This window comes from Physcomitrium patens, chromosome 3 (genome assembly GCF_059467195.1).
Source record: "Physcomitrium patens ecotype Gransden chromosome 3, ASM5946719v1, whole genome shotgun sequence".
NCBI classification, from domain to species: domain Eukaryota; kingdom Viridiplantae; phylum Streptophyta; class Bryopsida; order Funariales; family Funariaceae; genus Physcomitrium; species Physcomitrium patens.
The window spans coordinates 12,592,117-12,603,621 of record NC_143412.1 but is presented as its reverse complement, the minus strand read 5'-3'; the positions used below and the strand labels follow the sequence as shown (position 1 = coordinate 12,603,621).

The 11,505-nt window shown below is 40.5% G+C and overlaps 1 protein-coding gene and 1 long non-coding RNA gene across 3 annotated transcripts; one reads left to right on the top strand and one right to left on the bottom strand.

Moving 5' to 3' along the window:
* Positions 1 to 1,960: 1,960 nt before the first annotated feature.
* LOC112279302 (kinesin-like protein KIN-5A) lies at positions 1,961 to 10,086 on the top strand. Of its 2 annotated transcripts, none has more exons than XM_024513606.3 (23): positions 1,961 to 3,511; positions 3,604 to 3,733; positions 4,157 to 4,315; positions 4,482 to 4,822; positions 5,059 to 5,197; positions 5,298 to 5,395; positions 5,493 to 5,649; positions 5,762 to 5,831; positions 5,948 to 6,024; positions 6,157 to 6,210; positions 6,314 to 6,394; positions 6,494 to 6,692; positions 6,853 to 7,028; positions 7,121 to 7,282; positions 7,417 to 7,524; positions 7,637 to 7,795; positions 8,002 to 8,085; positions 8,242 to 8,447; positions 8,566 to 8,667; positions 8,774 to 8,883; positions 9,164 to 9,315; positions 9,492 to 9,740; positions 9,847 to 10,086. In XM_024513606.3, exons 1-22 carry the CDS (start codon positions 3,453 to 3,455, stop codon positions 9,705 to 9,707), a joined length of 3,039 nt encoding a protein of 1,012 aa, XP_024369374.1. In that variant the 5' UTR covers positions 1,961 to 3,452; the 3' UTR covers positions 9,708 to 9,740; positions 9,847 to 10,086. The 2 variants fall into 2 exon arrangements, with proteins under 2 accessions (XP_024369374.1, XP_024369373.2); XM_024513605.3 differs by having other exon boundaries at positions 1,962 to 3,511; positions 9,492 to 9,656.
* On the bottom strand, positions 9,255 to 11,269 carry LOC149989512 (uncharacterized). Its single transcript, XR_016502113.1, has 2 exons — positions 11,148 to 11,269; positions 9,255 to 11,045 (listed from the first exon to the last, which is right to left on the bottom strand). It is a non-coding gene; the product is annotated as an uncharacterized LOC149989512 (long non-coding RNA).
* Between the last annotated feature and the right edge of the window lie 236 nt (positions 11,270 to 11,505).

The window sequence follows — 11,505 nt, the reverse complement described above, 5'->3', positions numbered from 1 at the left end:
TTTTTTTTCACATTTGTCACTTTATTAATTGATGCTTTGATTGTACTACTTAAATTTAACATTTTGAGTAAGAGATCATGCTTATCTTCTTTCATAATAGTTTTAATTACCGCTAAACCAAAGTTATAAGGTCTGAGACTTTAACAAAGAGGGTTTAGACATGTCTTTAATTCATCTTTGCATCTCATGGTTTGTGGGCTTCTACTATTATTTTTGTCATTGAAATTGATAGCATCCACAACTAAAAGTATTGAATGTTTATCCAATTCATTGTATAACAACAATGGATTTAGTTGCAATTAGCAAAAAAAAAAAAAAAAAAAAAAAACAAAAAAAAATCGAGTTGAAAAAAATTACATTTAACTTATTCTACATGAACTAGTTTGCCCTAGCCTAAAATTCCATCTCTTTTATTGATCATGTACAAGTCATAGGCCACATTTTTTATTGTAAGGTTATCTTTGAGTAAGTCATTTTATTAAAACTATGAATTTAATAATATGACCATATTTTCTACTTATAATTTTGCTATAAGATTCTATACCATTCCACTATAAGATTTTGCTCCAATTATTCTACTACTAGATTCTAAGCCATAAGGTGTGGCTAAAGTCATTGATAAAATTAAGTAAAAAAGTAAAGGCATCTCCAATGAACTTTAGAATATAAAAACATATTAAGCCTACAAATCTTGTAAAAAATCATCACCAATGCTATACAACATTGGTAATGCATGGAATACATTACTCTAGTGCCAAATCAAAAAATTTTGACAAAAGATTCATCTCTACACCTCTTGAATTCCCCTCACAAGCCTACTTATATAACTTCCAATTCCTAATAGATCTGAGCTATATATCTCCACTTTAATAAATCTGAGCTATACAAGTCTATCTTAACAAACACAAGCTCCAAGGTAAAAAATGATAAGCTATTATTATCTAGGAAAAGAAAAAGAGAGCAAGAAATATGAAATTTTATTTATCAAATGACAAACTTGGCAATAATGCTTGCTTGTCTTTGTTGTGATTCTTAAAGAGAGTCTTGGACACAAAAGATAGGACTACCTCTGCATTTATGGTTGCTGAGCTAAATGACCAAACACATTTTGGAACATGATGATTTAGCTCATCCGCATTGAGTTATAGTCATGAGTATACTATATGATTTGTAATAACATTGAATTGAATTATTCAAAACATAGCTAAGAAGTATGGCTTTAATAACTTTCTATATATATTATATCATGTTATTTATTTTATGTTGCATATTTTTATTGGTAGTAATAGAAGTTTTCAAATAATTTATTTTTTTCTTATTTAAATTTTAAAATAATTTAATTTTTTTAATAATATATAATATTTTTATAATTACTAAATTAAATAATAATAATCATAAAATTTCAATAATATTAAAATAGAATAAATAATAGCAACAACAATAGTAAATAATACCATTAATGTTATAATATGTCAAAATTTTATCTAATTTATAATCTCAACTAATTCTAAAAATTATTTATATTTTTTATTTTAAAATACTAAATTTAAACATATAAAATTCTTTAGTATTTAGATTATTACAAAAAATCTATAAAGTATATTAAATTAGTTTGTGTGACATTTCTATAATAAATATCTGTCATTAATCCATTCTTATTGCAATAAACAAATAAAAAACTATACAGTTTTGAAAGAAATAAGAAAAAAGAAATGTAAATCTTTTAAGATAAATTTTAGAATTTAATACTACTATCAATTCAAAAAAGAAAAAAGAAAAACTAAATTCTTATCAAATTCTTTGAATAAATTTTATATTTAATTTATTTCATACCAAAAAACCAAATTCCCTCTTCCATTCCTCTTTAATTTTATAATTATCAGTTGACTCACACTAATTAATTAAAGTTAGCGAGAAGGTTTTGATCATCCAACGAAGAACGCACTACATCATCACATGGATGAACAGCGAGGAACTCATCCAAACATTGAATGGGAAGAGAGCGCGTGGTTCCGAGGCCGCACCGCAATGAGGGCAGCAGCAGGGTCCACTCACAGCGCTGTCGAAAGCTACGCAGCAATATTCCCCAATATACTCACTCACTCACTCAATCAATCAATCAATGAGAGCGCCAATGATTGGCGCACCGGAGCGAACACAACGAACCATGGATCGCATGCACGATCGAGGCGCCCCACCCGCATGCTCGACGAGCTTGCCAACGCCGAGAGACAGCCCGGAGTGCCTCGCAGCCTATGAACTAACTCAGCATTCAAACACTATCACCGTTGTGTCCATGGAACTGTCCCCAGGAGCAACATGCTTCCTCCTGCCCGCCAAATCTTCCAGAGATTTGAAATCTCGATGAGGTTGCCATTAGTCGCTGTTGTCCTCGGTGGAGGACAATGCGAGGCGATGATTGCCCCGAATAGATGGGCAGGAAGGCATGTTCAACTGCAGAGGGGATGAGCGTGTTGTTGCGAGTTAAGCGGGAACGGAATTTCGAAATGCGGAGAAGGCGAAGGGTGAATACCATGGTTGGGTCCGAGAGATGATGCCCTCGGCTCCCTCCCTTTCTTCCCGCTCGGCAGTTTCCTTTCGCCCCCATCTTCGCTCCCTGTGAATCTTTCCTCGCTGGTCACTTCTCCCTTTCGTTGATCAATTTCAAGCCCTCGTTCTTTCTTTCCTGTTTCACGACTCCCCTGTTGCAGTCATCTCGTCTCGCGCACAGGGAATTCGAGTTAAATCGTTTTTGGATCCAGACGTGGAGTGGTTGGGATAGAAGATCGTGTACTGAGATTTGGAACTCAATGTCGCGGTCACTAACTGCCAGATTTGTTAAATGTTAGAGGGTTTCGATTTGTGCCTTTGCTGTAATTATTTAAGAGGATGCGCGAAAGCTATTTGCCGCGGTGCTTGCGTCTCGTCTTCCATGAAGCTGTGGTGGACGCTTGAGTTGTGCTCCGTTTGAAGGAGAACTCTTTACGTGTTGCGGTGTAGTTTTCGATTTTCTTAATACTGTGACGATCAAAAATAAGTGGAGGAAGGTGAATGCGGCTCTTTGTAGTTTGTGACTGGCATTTGCTTTGGTCCAAGGGAGATCAAGCCTTCTCTCAGATCTGCATTGCAATCCATGGACGCACGCCTTATCGTATAGTAAATAACTCTCTCCTGAAAAGTAGTGCGATATGCACTGCTGCATTGTCTTGACACTTGAATCCGAGCATTCGACGCGTTCTTGGCGACGGGCTTAGGTTTCGAACGAATCCATTGTATCCTTCTAGTTGTTCAAGTGAAGGGGTTCAGGAAATGTGATTTTTCGTTAGAGGTTTCTCTGCAGAAATACATCTCTAGTTGCATGGTTATTTGAGCTTCAAGGAACCCTGGCTCGCGATCTTGTGTCGATTTCTCCACGGACCCCTCGGATAGTATCCAAGGTTCCGGTCGAATTGATGGCTGCTCGATCAGAAAAAGACAGAAGCGTAGCCGTACAAGTCCTGCTTCGTTGCAGGTATTAATCCTCTTGCAATTTTTTGCAGTTACAGCTGACCCCTTTTCTTGCGAATAAGTGGCATGCTGAGGCTGTGTAATGCTCTTCTGCAGGCCTTTAAATGAAGAAGAGAAAAGAATAAAAAATCCTCAAGTCATTTCTTGCAATGATACTCGACGAGAGGTCACCGTACTTCAGACTATCGCTAGCAAACAAATTGACCGAACATTCACTTTTGACAAGGTTGGTTGACATTTACGAACATTACATCCTCGTTTTGTACCTCGTCAGTATGCGTGCGCAGCATTAGACGGCATGTTCTGAAGGCAATCCTGAACTTAATTTCCAAACGATTTCAGCTGAAATTGCATTGTACTGTACTGTTTGCCTCCAATCATGCTTTCTTTTAGTCTTAAGAACGAAGAAATGAGCCATGCGTCCGATTTCCACACACTATCCCCCTCCATTTAATTTTGAACATGTCCTCTTTCCAACATGTTTTGTAAAGCATCACAGACCCTCAACATTGAATGTTTGTTCTAGAGATGTAGAAAATGAGTCGTTGCATGGAAGAATTAGAAGTTAAATCGAATCGCTTGTCTTTGTGGGTTTACTATCTCGTCCTTCCAAATTCTTACTTAATTTCTGCCACTAATTGTAATTCAGGTATTTGGGCCGGCTTCAAGACAAGTTGATCTCTATGACCAAGCCATCGCTCCAATTGTCAACGAGGCCTTAGATGGTTTCAACTGCACTATATTTGCTTATGGACAGACTGGGACAGGGAAAACCTACACCATGGAAGGATTAGGAAGAAAGTCGAAGGTTAAGTATCTTCCAGGGTGGGAAAGTCGTTGAATTTTTCTCTGGGTCACATAGAAACTTTCGCATGTGTCTACCTCTTGCCAGGAGGCTAGCAGTATCAAAGAACATTGGAATGGATCAAAGTTGGGATCCGATTGTTGTCTAATACTGAAAAATTACATTGCAGAATGGAGAACTTCCTGCCGACGCTGGAGTAATTCCTCGTGCTATACAACAAATTTTCGAGACTCTTGACAAAGAAAATCAAGAGTATAGCGTCAAAGTCAGCTACTTAGAGCTTTACAATGAGGAACTCACCGATTTACTGGCACCTGAAGAGTACTCAAAGGTGGTAATCGATGAGAAGATTAAGAAGCCACTTGCATTGATGGAGGATGGAAGAGGAGGAGTCCTAGTTAGAGGTTTAGAAGAAGAAATCGTTACTAGTGCGAACGAGATTTATACTCTACTTGATAGGGGTTCGGCAAAACGCCAGACTGCCGAGACTTTGTTGAATAAACAATCCAGGTGCGTTTTTGCGGTATGAACTGAACTAGTTGGAGCTCTATTTTTCCTTGCGCTTTTGCATTTGGACGATGTCTGGCTGAAAGGATATGAGATTCACGTTAACACTTGCGCTGGAAGTTGGGCATTGACGTCAAATTTTGCTTTGAAGTCAACTCGAAGACTTTCTGTGAAAAATAAGCATTGTAAGACCAATTATGCAAATGTTATCCTCACTGGATGTTCTTCATCCTTCGCAGCCGATCTCATTCTATATTCTCAATTACTATCCATATTAAGGAAACCACTCCTGAAGGCGAGGAGCTGATGAAATGCGGAAAGTTGAATCTGGTGGATCTGGCAGGATCCGAAAATATATCTCGCTCTGGTGCCAAAGACGTAAGTAGTGTGTGCTTTATTCAACGATTCGTCTTTTAAACTATTTTTTTGACAATGTTCCACTCGGATTTAATTGTAATTGTACCTCCTGTTCTCACAGAATCGGGCTCGAGAAGCTGGAGAAATAAACAAAAGTCTTCTCACTCTTGGACGTGTCATTACATCTCTGGTCGAACATCTGGGTCATGTTCCTTACAGGTGATGAATCCTGTAATTTTCGACTTGTTGCTGCCATAAAATTGAATTCCCTCGTGTTGTTTGGATTTGAACGTGCCTCATGTCTCCTCTTTTGCAGGGATAGCAAGTTGACAAGACTGCTTAGAGATTCTTTGGGTGGAAAAACAAAGACATGCATCATAGCCACTGTCTCCCCATCTGTCCACTGCCTTGACGAAACACTCAGCACCTTAGACTACGCGTATCGGGCTAAAAATATAAAGAATAAACCAGAGGTGCATTTCTCACCATAAACTTCATGTCCATTGCCTTTTTGCAGTGGCGATTCCTAGCATCCAGATCCACACCGTTACAGTTCAGTCTGACTGTCTGCCCATGCGTGCTCAGGTGAATCAGAAAACTATGAAGTCCGCACTTATTAAAGATTTGTATGGGGAGATAGAGAAACTAAAAGCAGGTGCTGAAGTGTACCTTTTCCTCACATTCTAAATTCTGAGTAAGGACGATATAACTGCTCAAATCCATTTTGGCAGCCACCTTCTGACTGATATATTTTGTATTTATATGTAACAGAGGTATATTCCGCTCGTGAAAGGAATGGTATATATATTCCTCGGGAACGCTACTTCGAGGAGGAAGCTGAGAAAAAGGTCAAAAACATCTACCCACCTTGTTAAACTAAATGACATATATTGGTTGTTTAATGTTTCTTGCCATTATCAAAGCACCAATTGTCGAACTTCCACTTATGACAGTTTAAATTTAAGTTCATATTGTTGCAGGCAATGGTGGACAAGATTGAGCGCATGGGATTGGAAGTGGAAGCTAAAGACAAGGTATTATTTGGACCACTAAATACCATGTGCGTTGTGTCTGTTACATAGCCGAGGTTAACAAATCACGCAAATTTCCATGAACATTACGTTTTTTCCACTGCAGCAAATTGAAGACCTACAGATGTTAAACGAAGCTCGTCAACAAGATTGCGCAGCGCTTCTTACTAAGCTGAACGAAACCCAGGTGAGGAAGACTTAGCAAATAAGTTCGCGGGTCTCTTCTTTAATTCTCTTCATAATAAAATTTGCGCTACATTGACACGCGAGAATTTTGGTCATGCAGAAATCACTAGAGTGCTCTCAACAAACCTTGCATGAGACGACAGAGAATCTGAAGCAGGCTAATTGTGCTATAAGGGAACGTGACTATGTAATTGCGAATCAGAGTGAAACAGAGAAAGCCCTTGTTAGTCGAGCAGGGGAATTGAGAGAGGAGTTGGAGGCTACTGTTCAGGATGTCGCAGGGTTGTTCGCGAAGATAGGTGAAGTCTCTAAATTTCCAATTTGGCCCTCTAGTGCTTCAGTCCAACTCTCTGCAAATGACTAGAGATGCTATCACTACTTTCAGTCTTATGAATCATCACGTTTTTTAGGAACGTGATTGCTCACCTTAGTAAATTGCTTGTTCTGTTTCGTGAACAGAACGAAAGGAGGACCTGGAGCTCAAAAACCAGAAATTGGTGAACGCTTTCCAAAGTGGGCTGACAGAGCACATGAAGGAACTTCGTACTTTGGTGGTAGTAGGTGTAGGTACCCAACAGCAGCAGCTACGGACGCTGGAAGAGCAACTTCATTCCTTTTTAAATTTTAAGGACCAGGTAATTTCCCTCGACTTCAACCACATTTCGCTTCCAAGCTCGATGTATGAGGACTAGAATCACTGTCATTCTCTACTTTTGTGGACCTGCAGGCTGAGGAGGAGCTGAAGAAAAAGCTTCAAGGGTTGAAGGACCTGTACTTGTCCCAGTTGCAGCTGGTCCACACAGCAGTGCTTGAACACGAGGACGTATCCTCCTCGACACTCAAGTCCCTCGATTCCAAAGTGGCTGCTCATCCTAAAGCTCTTGAACAGGTACAATTCCTTAAATGTTGGCTGTTTGATGATTTTGAAGAATGAAAGACGTGATCGCTTTGATACTGCGTTAAAGAAATAGCATGAATCTATGTGGTTGCATTCTGTATTGATAGATCCTCTGATCTCAACAGCTGTTGGTTAGCGCTGTCGCTGATGCGCAAAGCGTGATTCATGACTTGCAAGAGAGCCTCTCCAACCAAAGTCAAGAATTGGCTGAATTCGCACAACATCAACGTCAGGTAAAGGACCTGTAGTGCATTGACAAGCTAATTTTTTGCGCCTTGGAAATGCCAATGTTCTTGCACAGAAAGTCTCCTCAATTCTCTAAATCCAGCTCACTGCCCCTCGCAGGTGGCCCAAAAGTGCCTGCAAGCTGCCAGAGACATAACAAGAACAATTATGGCATCCTTGTCCGCCATAGAAGTCGACACTGCTAATTTCAATGAGTGCATCATTTTTAGCAGCGCAAACCATGATAAAGGGCTCCACGCACTTGCAGAAGCCTATGAGGTTGGTCATCTTTCGTTAATTATTTGTGTATTAGCGCCAATTTGTCACTTGGCATCGCATAGCTTTGCCAATGCGTACCCAATGCAATGTTCTGATAAGTTCCGTGCCAACTCATCTATCCTTCGTGCGCGGAGGGCTTCATTGGAATTCAATTGAGTTTGCAGGTATTATGTGGTTACATTCTGACGAAGTGTTGTTGTGATAAGGAACATGCGAGAAAAGATCACACTCAACTATTGGAAAGCATCACAGCAATGTTGGCGAGTTCCCTGGGAAATCGGACTAATCTTGTAAGTTTTGAAATTTTGTTGAATGTCTAACACAATAACACAAACTAGGGTGATCAGGTTTCACAGTCTCTGGGACATGTAGTTCCTAAGCGTTCTTAGTTGCTATGTTACCTTTATCGTACCGTAATTTCCTACCGAAATGCATCTTGGAACTAGGTTCATACTCGAATTAAAAAGCTTAGGGAGGTTGCTAGTCAACATGCCCATAGGACGAAACATGGACTTGAGAAGATTCAACAGGAAGCTATCACTGCCAACGGAAAACTGAATACCTTCACAGCTACGGCAGGTGCATCCTCCCTTGAAGACGCTACCATGTTTGCCACATCTGTGTCTCGCATGGATGAGATTCTTCAATCAAGGTGCGTAGCACTCGGTCTCCACCTTCGATATAAAATTATTCATGTCAATTTTGTAGCAATTGTGTTACAGGATTATATTCACGTGCTGAGATAAGCGAACTTCTGTATCATGTTTCAGTACCAGCCACACAACGACATCTGGAAGGAAGTGGGAGTCTATTAAAAAAGAAGTAAACCATCTAGTGACGTCCCACACTGCCGCTGCAACTTCAATTCTCAGGTCAGTATTTACTTTCTTCACAATTCTGGGAATCTCTTACATGGCATCTCTTGTGATGACTTAATAGTACATTTACCTGGTACTCATTTGCACAACCGGTTTTCAGAGAGGGATTGGAAGCAAATGCAAATGTTCTCGTCAAACTTCAAGGCCTACAAGATACTGCCCGATTGAAGATTGAAGCACAAAACAACAATACTGTGGCATTTATTAACGGTATGCTCTCTTTATACCTTTTCCTACACAAATTCTATATATGTATATGAAAATTATACGCATGAACATTCACGACGTTTCCCGCTTTCAAGAACAATATGTTCTCCTAACTAGGACAAAAGTGCACCAAGCCTTGTCTCCCATGAATCAACTCAATACGTCTGTTAACATTGCCAAATTGGTACGCTTTAATAGTTTGGCAACTTTGATCAATATTTCAAGCCGCTGTAGTTGTCATGTGATCAATTCCTTATCTTTTTCTTTTTCCGTAAAATTTTAGGTACCTGCACTGGAGAGCACGAAGCAGCATGCAAAATGCAATCAACCATGAAATTACAGGCTGAAGCAGCTGCAGAACTTGAGAGAAGTCATGAGTCAGGATTGTCTGGAGTTCAATTCCAAACTGATCATCACCTGAAGGAAGAATATTTGGTACACTACTGTTCCTGGCTTCCATGTAGTCTTTTTTCATTTGTGCATCAAGAGATCAATATTATATAATTGTATTCTGCATCATGGTTGTGATAGATAGCATATCCAGGCAATGTTTGGTTTTCACTTTCGTCTTTGCTCCATATATTTGATGCATATAAACTCGTCTGGTGAAGGAGGATAAACCTACTTGTTCAACTCCCCGAAAAAGAACAATTCAAGTGCCGACCCCGTCTTCAATTATCGCCTTGTGCACTCCACCGCTTGATATGTTGCTCAAAGAGTTTCGAGCAAAGCACGCCGTCGGTGGACCTGTTAGACTGAGCAAAGTGTTCCAATCGGTAGAGGCCTCCTTCCGAGATTCTCGAACTCCCCTCACCATCATCAATTAGTCCGCATTAGTAGGACCACGTGAGAAAGAGGTGGTACGACCCCCACGCTTTCGAATTAGGTTATATTGACATGTTCTTCATGTAGCTAATCGCTCCCTGTTGCTACCCTTCTCTAACAATCCTCGTGATGGGTTGACAGAATCGCAGCAGCATGAATCCTGAAAAGGAAAACAAGGAAAACAATGGATTCCAGGACTTCACTACGGGAGGCAAATTCTGCAATGTCGCAAAGAGGGGGTTCGAGTATGTAGTTTTTAGCTCATTTCCCTGAGAAATGGTGTCTTGTTGGCACCATAGGTTAGCCTGTATCTTGTATATTAACAGACTCACAACCTAGATGAGTACCAAGTGCAGCCTATTAGGCTGTAAATGCCATTCACCATTGTCTTTTTCCAGGGGCATTCATTTGCCCATAACACTGTTTCAACAGTACAAATTTATCCATGACAGAGTTAATTCCATTTCCAGGGGGGCTATTCCTTCTTTATGACGCAAATCATAATTATGACTTCTAAGGAACTTGTTTAATTGGTTGGGAGAGTGCAGGATCTGCTCATTTCAATCAAGGCTGGCGAACCTTCATACCGCTTCCTCGACACGTGCCGATTCGCAACTAATCGAACGTACAACATTCTTGACTCAAGTATTGCCGGCATTATCCGAATGGACGTTCTATACCCTGGAGCCATGCAAAGTCATCAGCACGTCCCGTCCACTATTTGATGTGTAACTGCCCAGCATCATCATGCTCACAGCCTGAGACAACTTCGTCTTCCAAGCCGAATCCCATGAATTCCAGCTATCCTTTCCTAGTTTCCCCCGTAAATTTACTTTGGTGGTGTTTCCTGTAACAATTGAATCGCCAGGGCCGTAGAACAGTAGACTGCGTTTTAGAGGTTGTAAGCCGCCCTCATAGTCTCTATCCAGTACCCGGTCCAAAATTCCGCTACCCTAAAAGAGCAATTGCCGGCGTGCCAGGATTGCGTTGCGAAATCGTCCTTCTGGGAAATTATCTCTGCTAACGCTCTGAAGGTGTTGCTGCTAGAGCGGTTACTTTGTTTAGTATTGGTCGATTGAGAACTGATCCAATTGTGAAGACATCAGAGATGTTGTTGGAATCTGTGAGTTTAAGATGTTGGAGCTTAAGAACTTATGTGAAGAGGGAGAGAGACGATGCCCGTACACTTTGCTCCATGCCCAACATGTAGAGTCATTTACTCCATCCGTCAATCCATCTCTTATACAGGACCCATGGCGGTCGTATTAGAACATTTCAGCAACTGAAGGAGTGCCATGCGTCCATTCTCATCGATCTTCTCTTCCTTCAAGACACAGCACCTGCGATTGAAAATCATCAGTCATTTTTGTTCCAGAGTAGACGTGTGGAATCAACCTTTGCGAAGCGAGTAGAGAAAGAAAACAGTTCATTCCAAAGCTTACATTAGATAATTCCGAGTTGTGAAGCTGGTGAAACGTCGCCTCTTATCGGATACATCCTCATCAACTTCCTCGTTCACTTCAGAAGTCGCCTATTTTAGCATTGAACGATCGGAGTGGACAAGGCCAGGGGTAGTCCCTCCAACTTCCCAAATCATCCTGTCAGCTTGATGTCCAAATCTCACAAGATGCAACGATGTGCGGTAATGGAAAAGCATAGATTGCAATTCCTGACTCATGTTCATTTGAGTCGAAGTTTGCTGGAACCTTGTGCTTACAGCAGCACACGCCAAGGAGTGAGATGCAGTTTGAACCTCTAGATCACCTGTGCCATACGGGGAATTGCAGAAGTTTGGTTTCA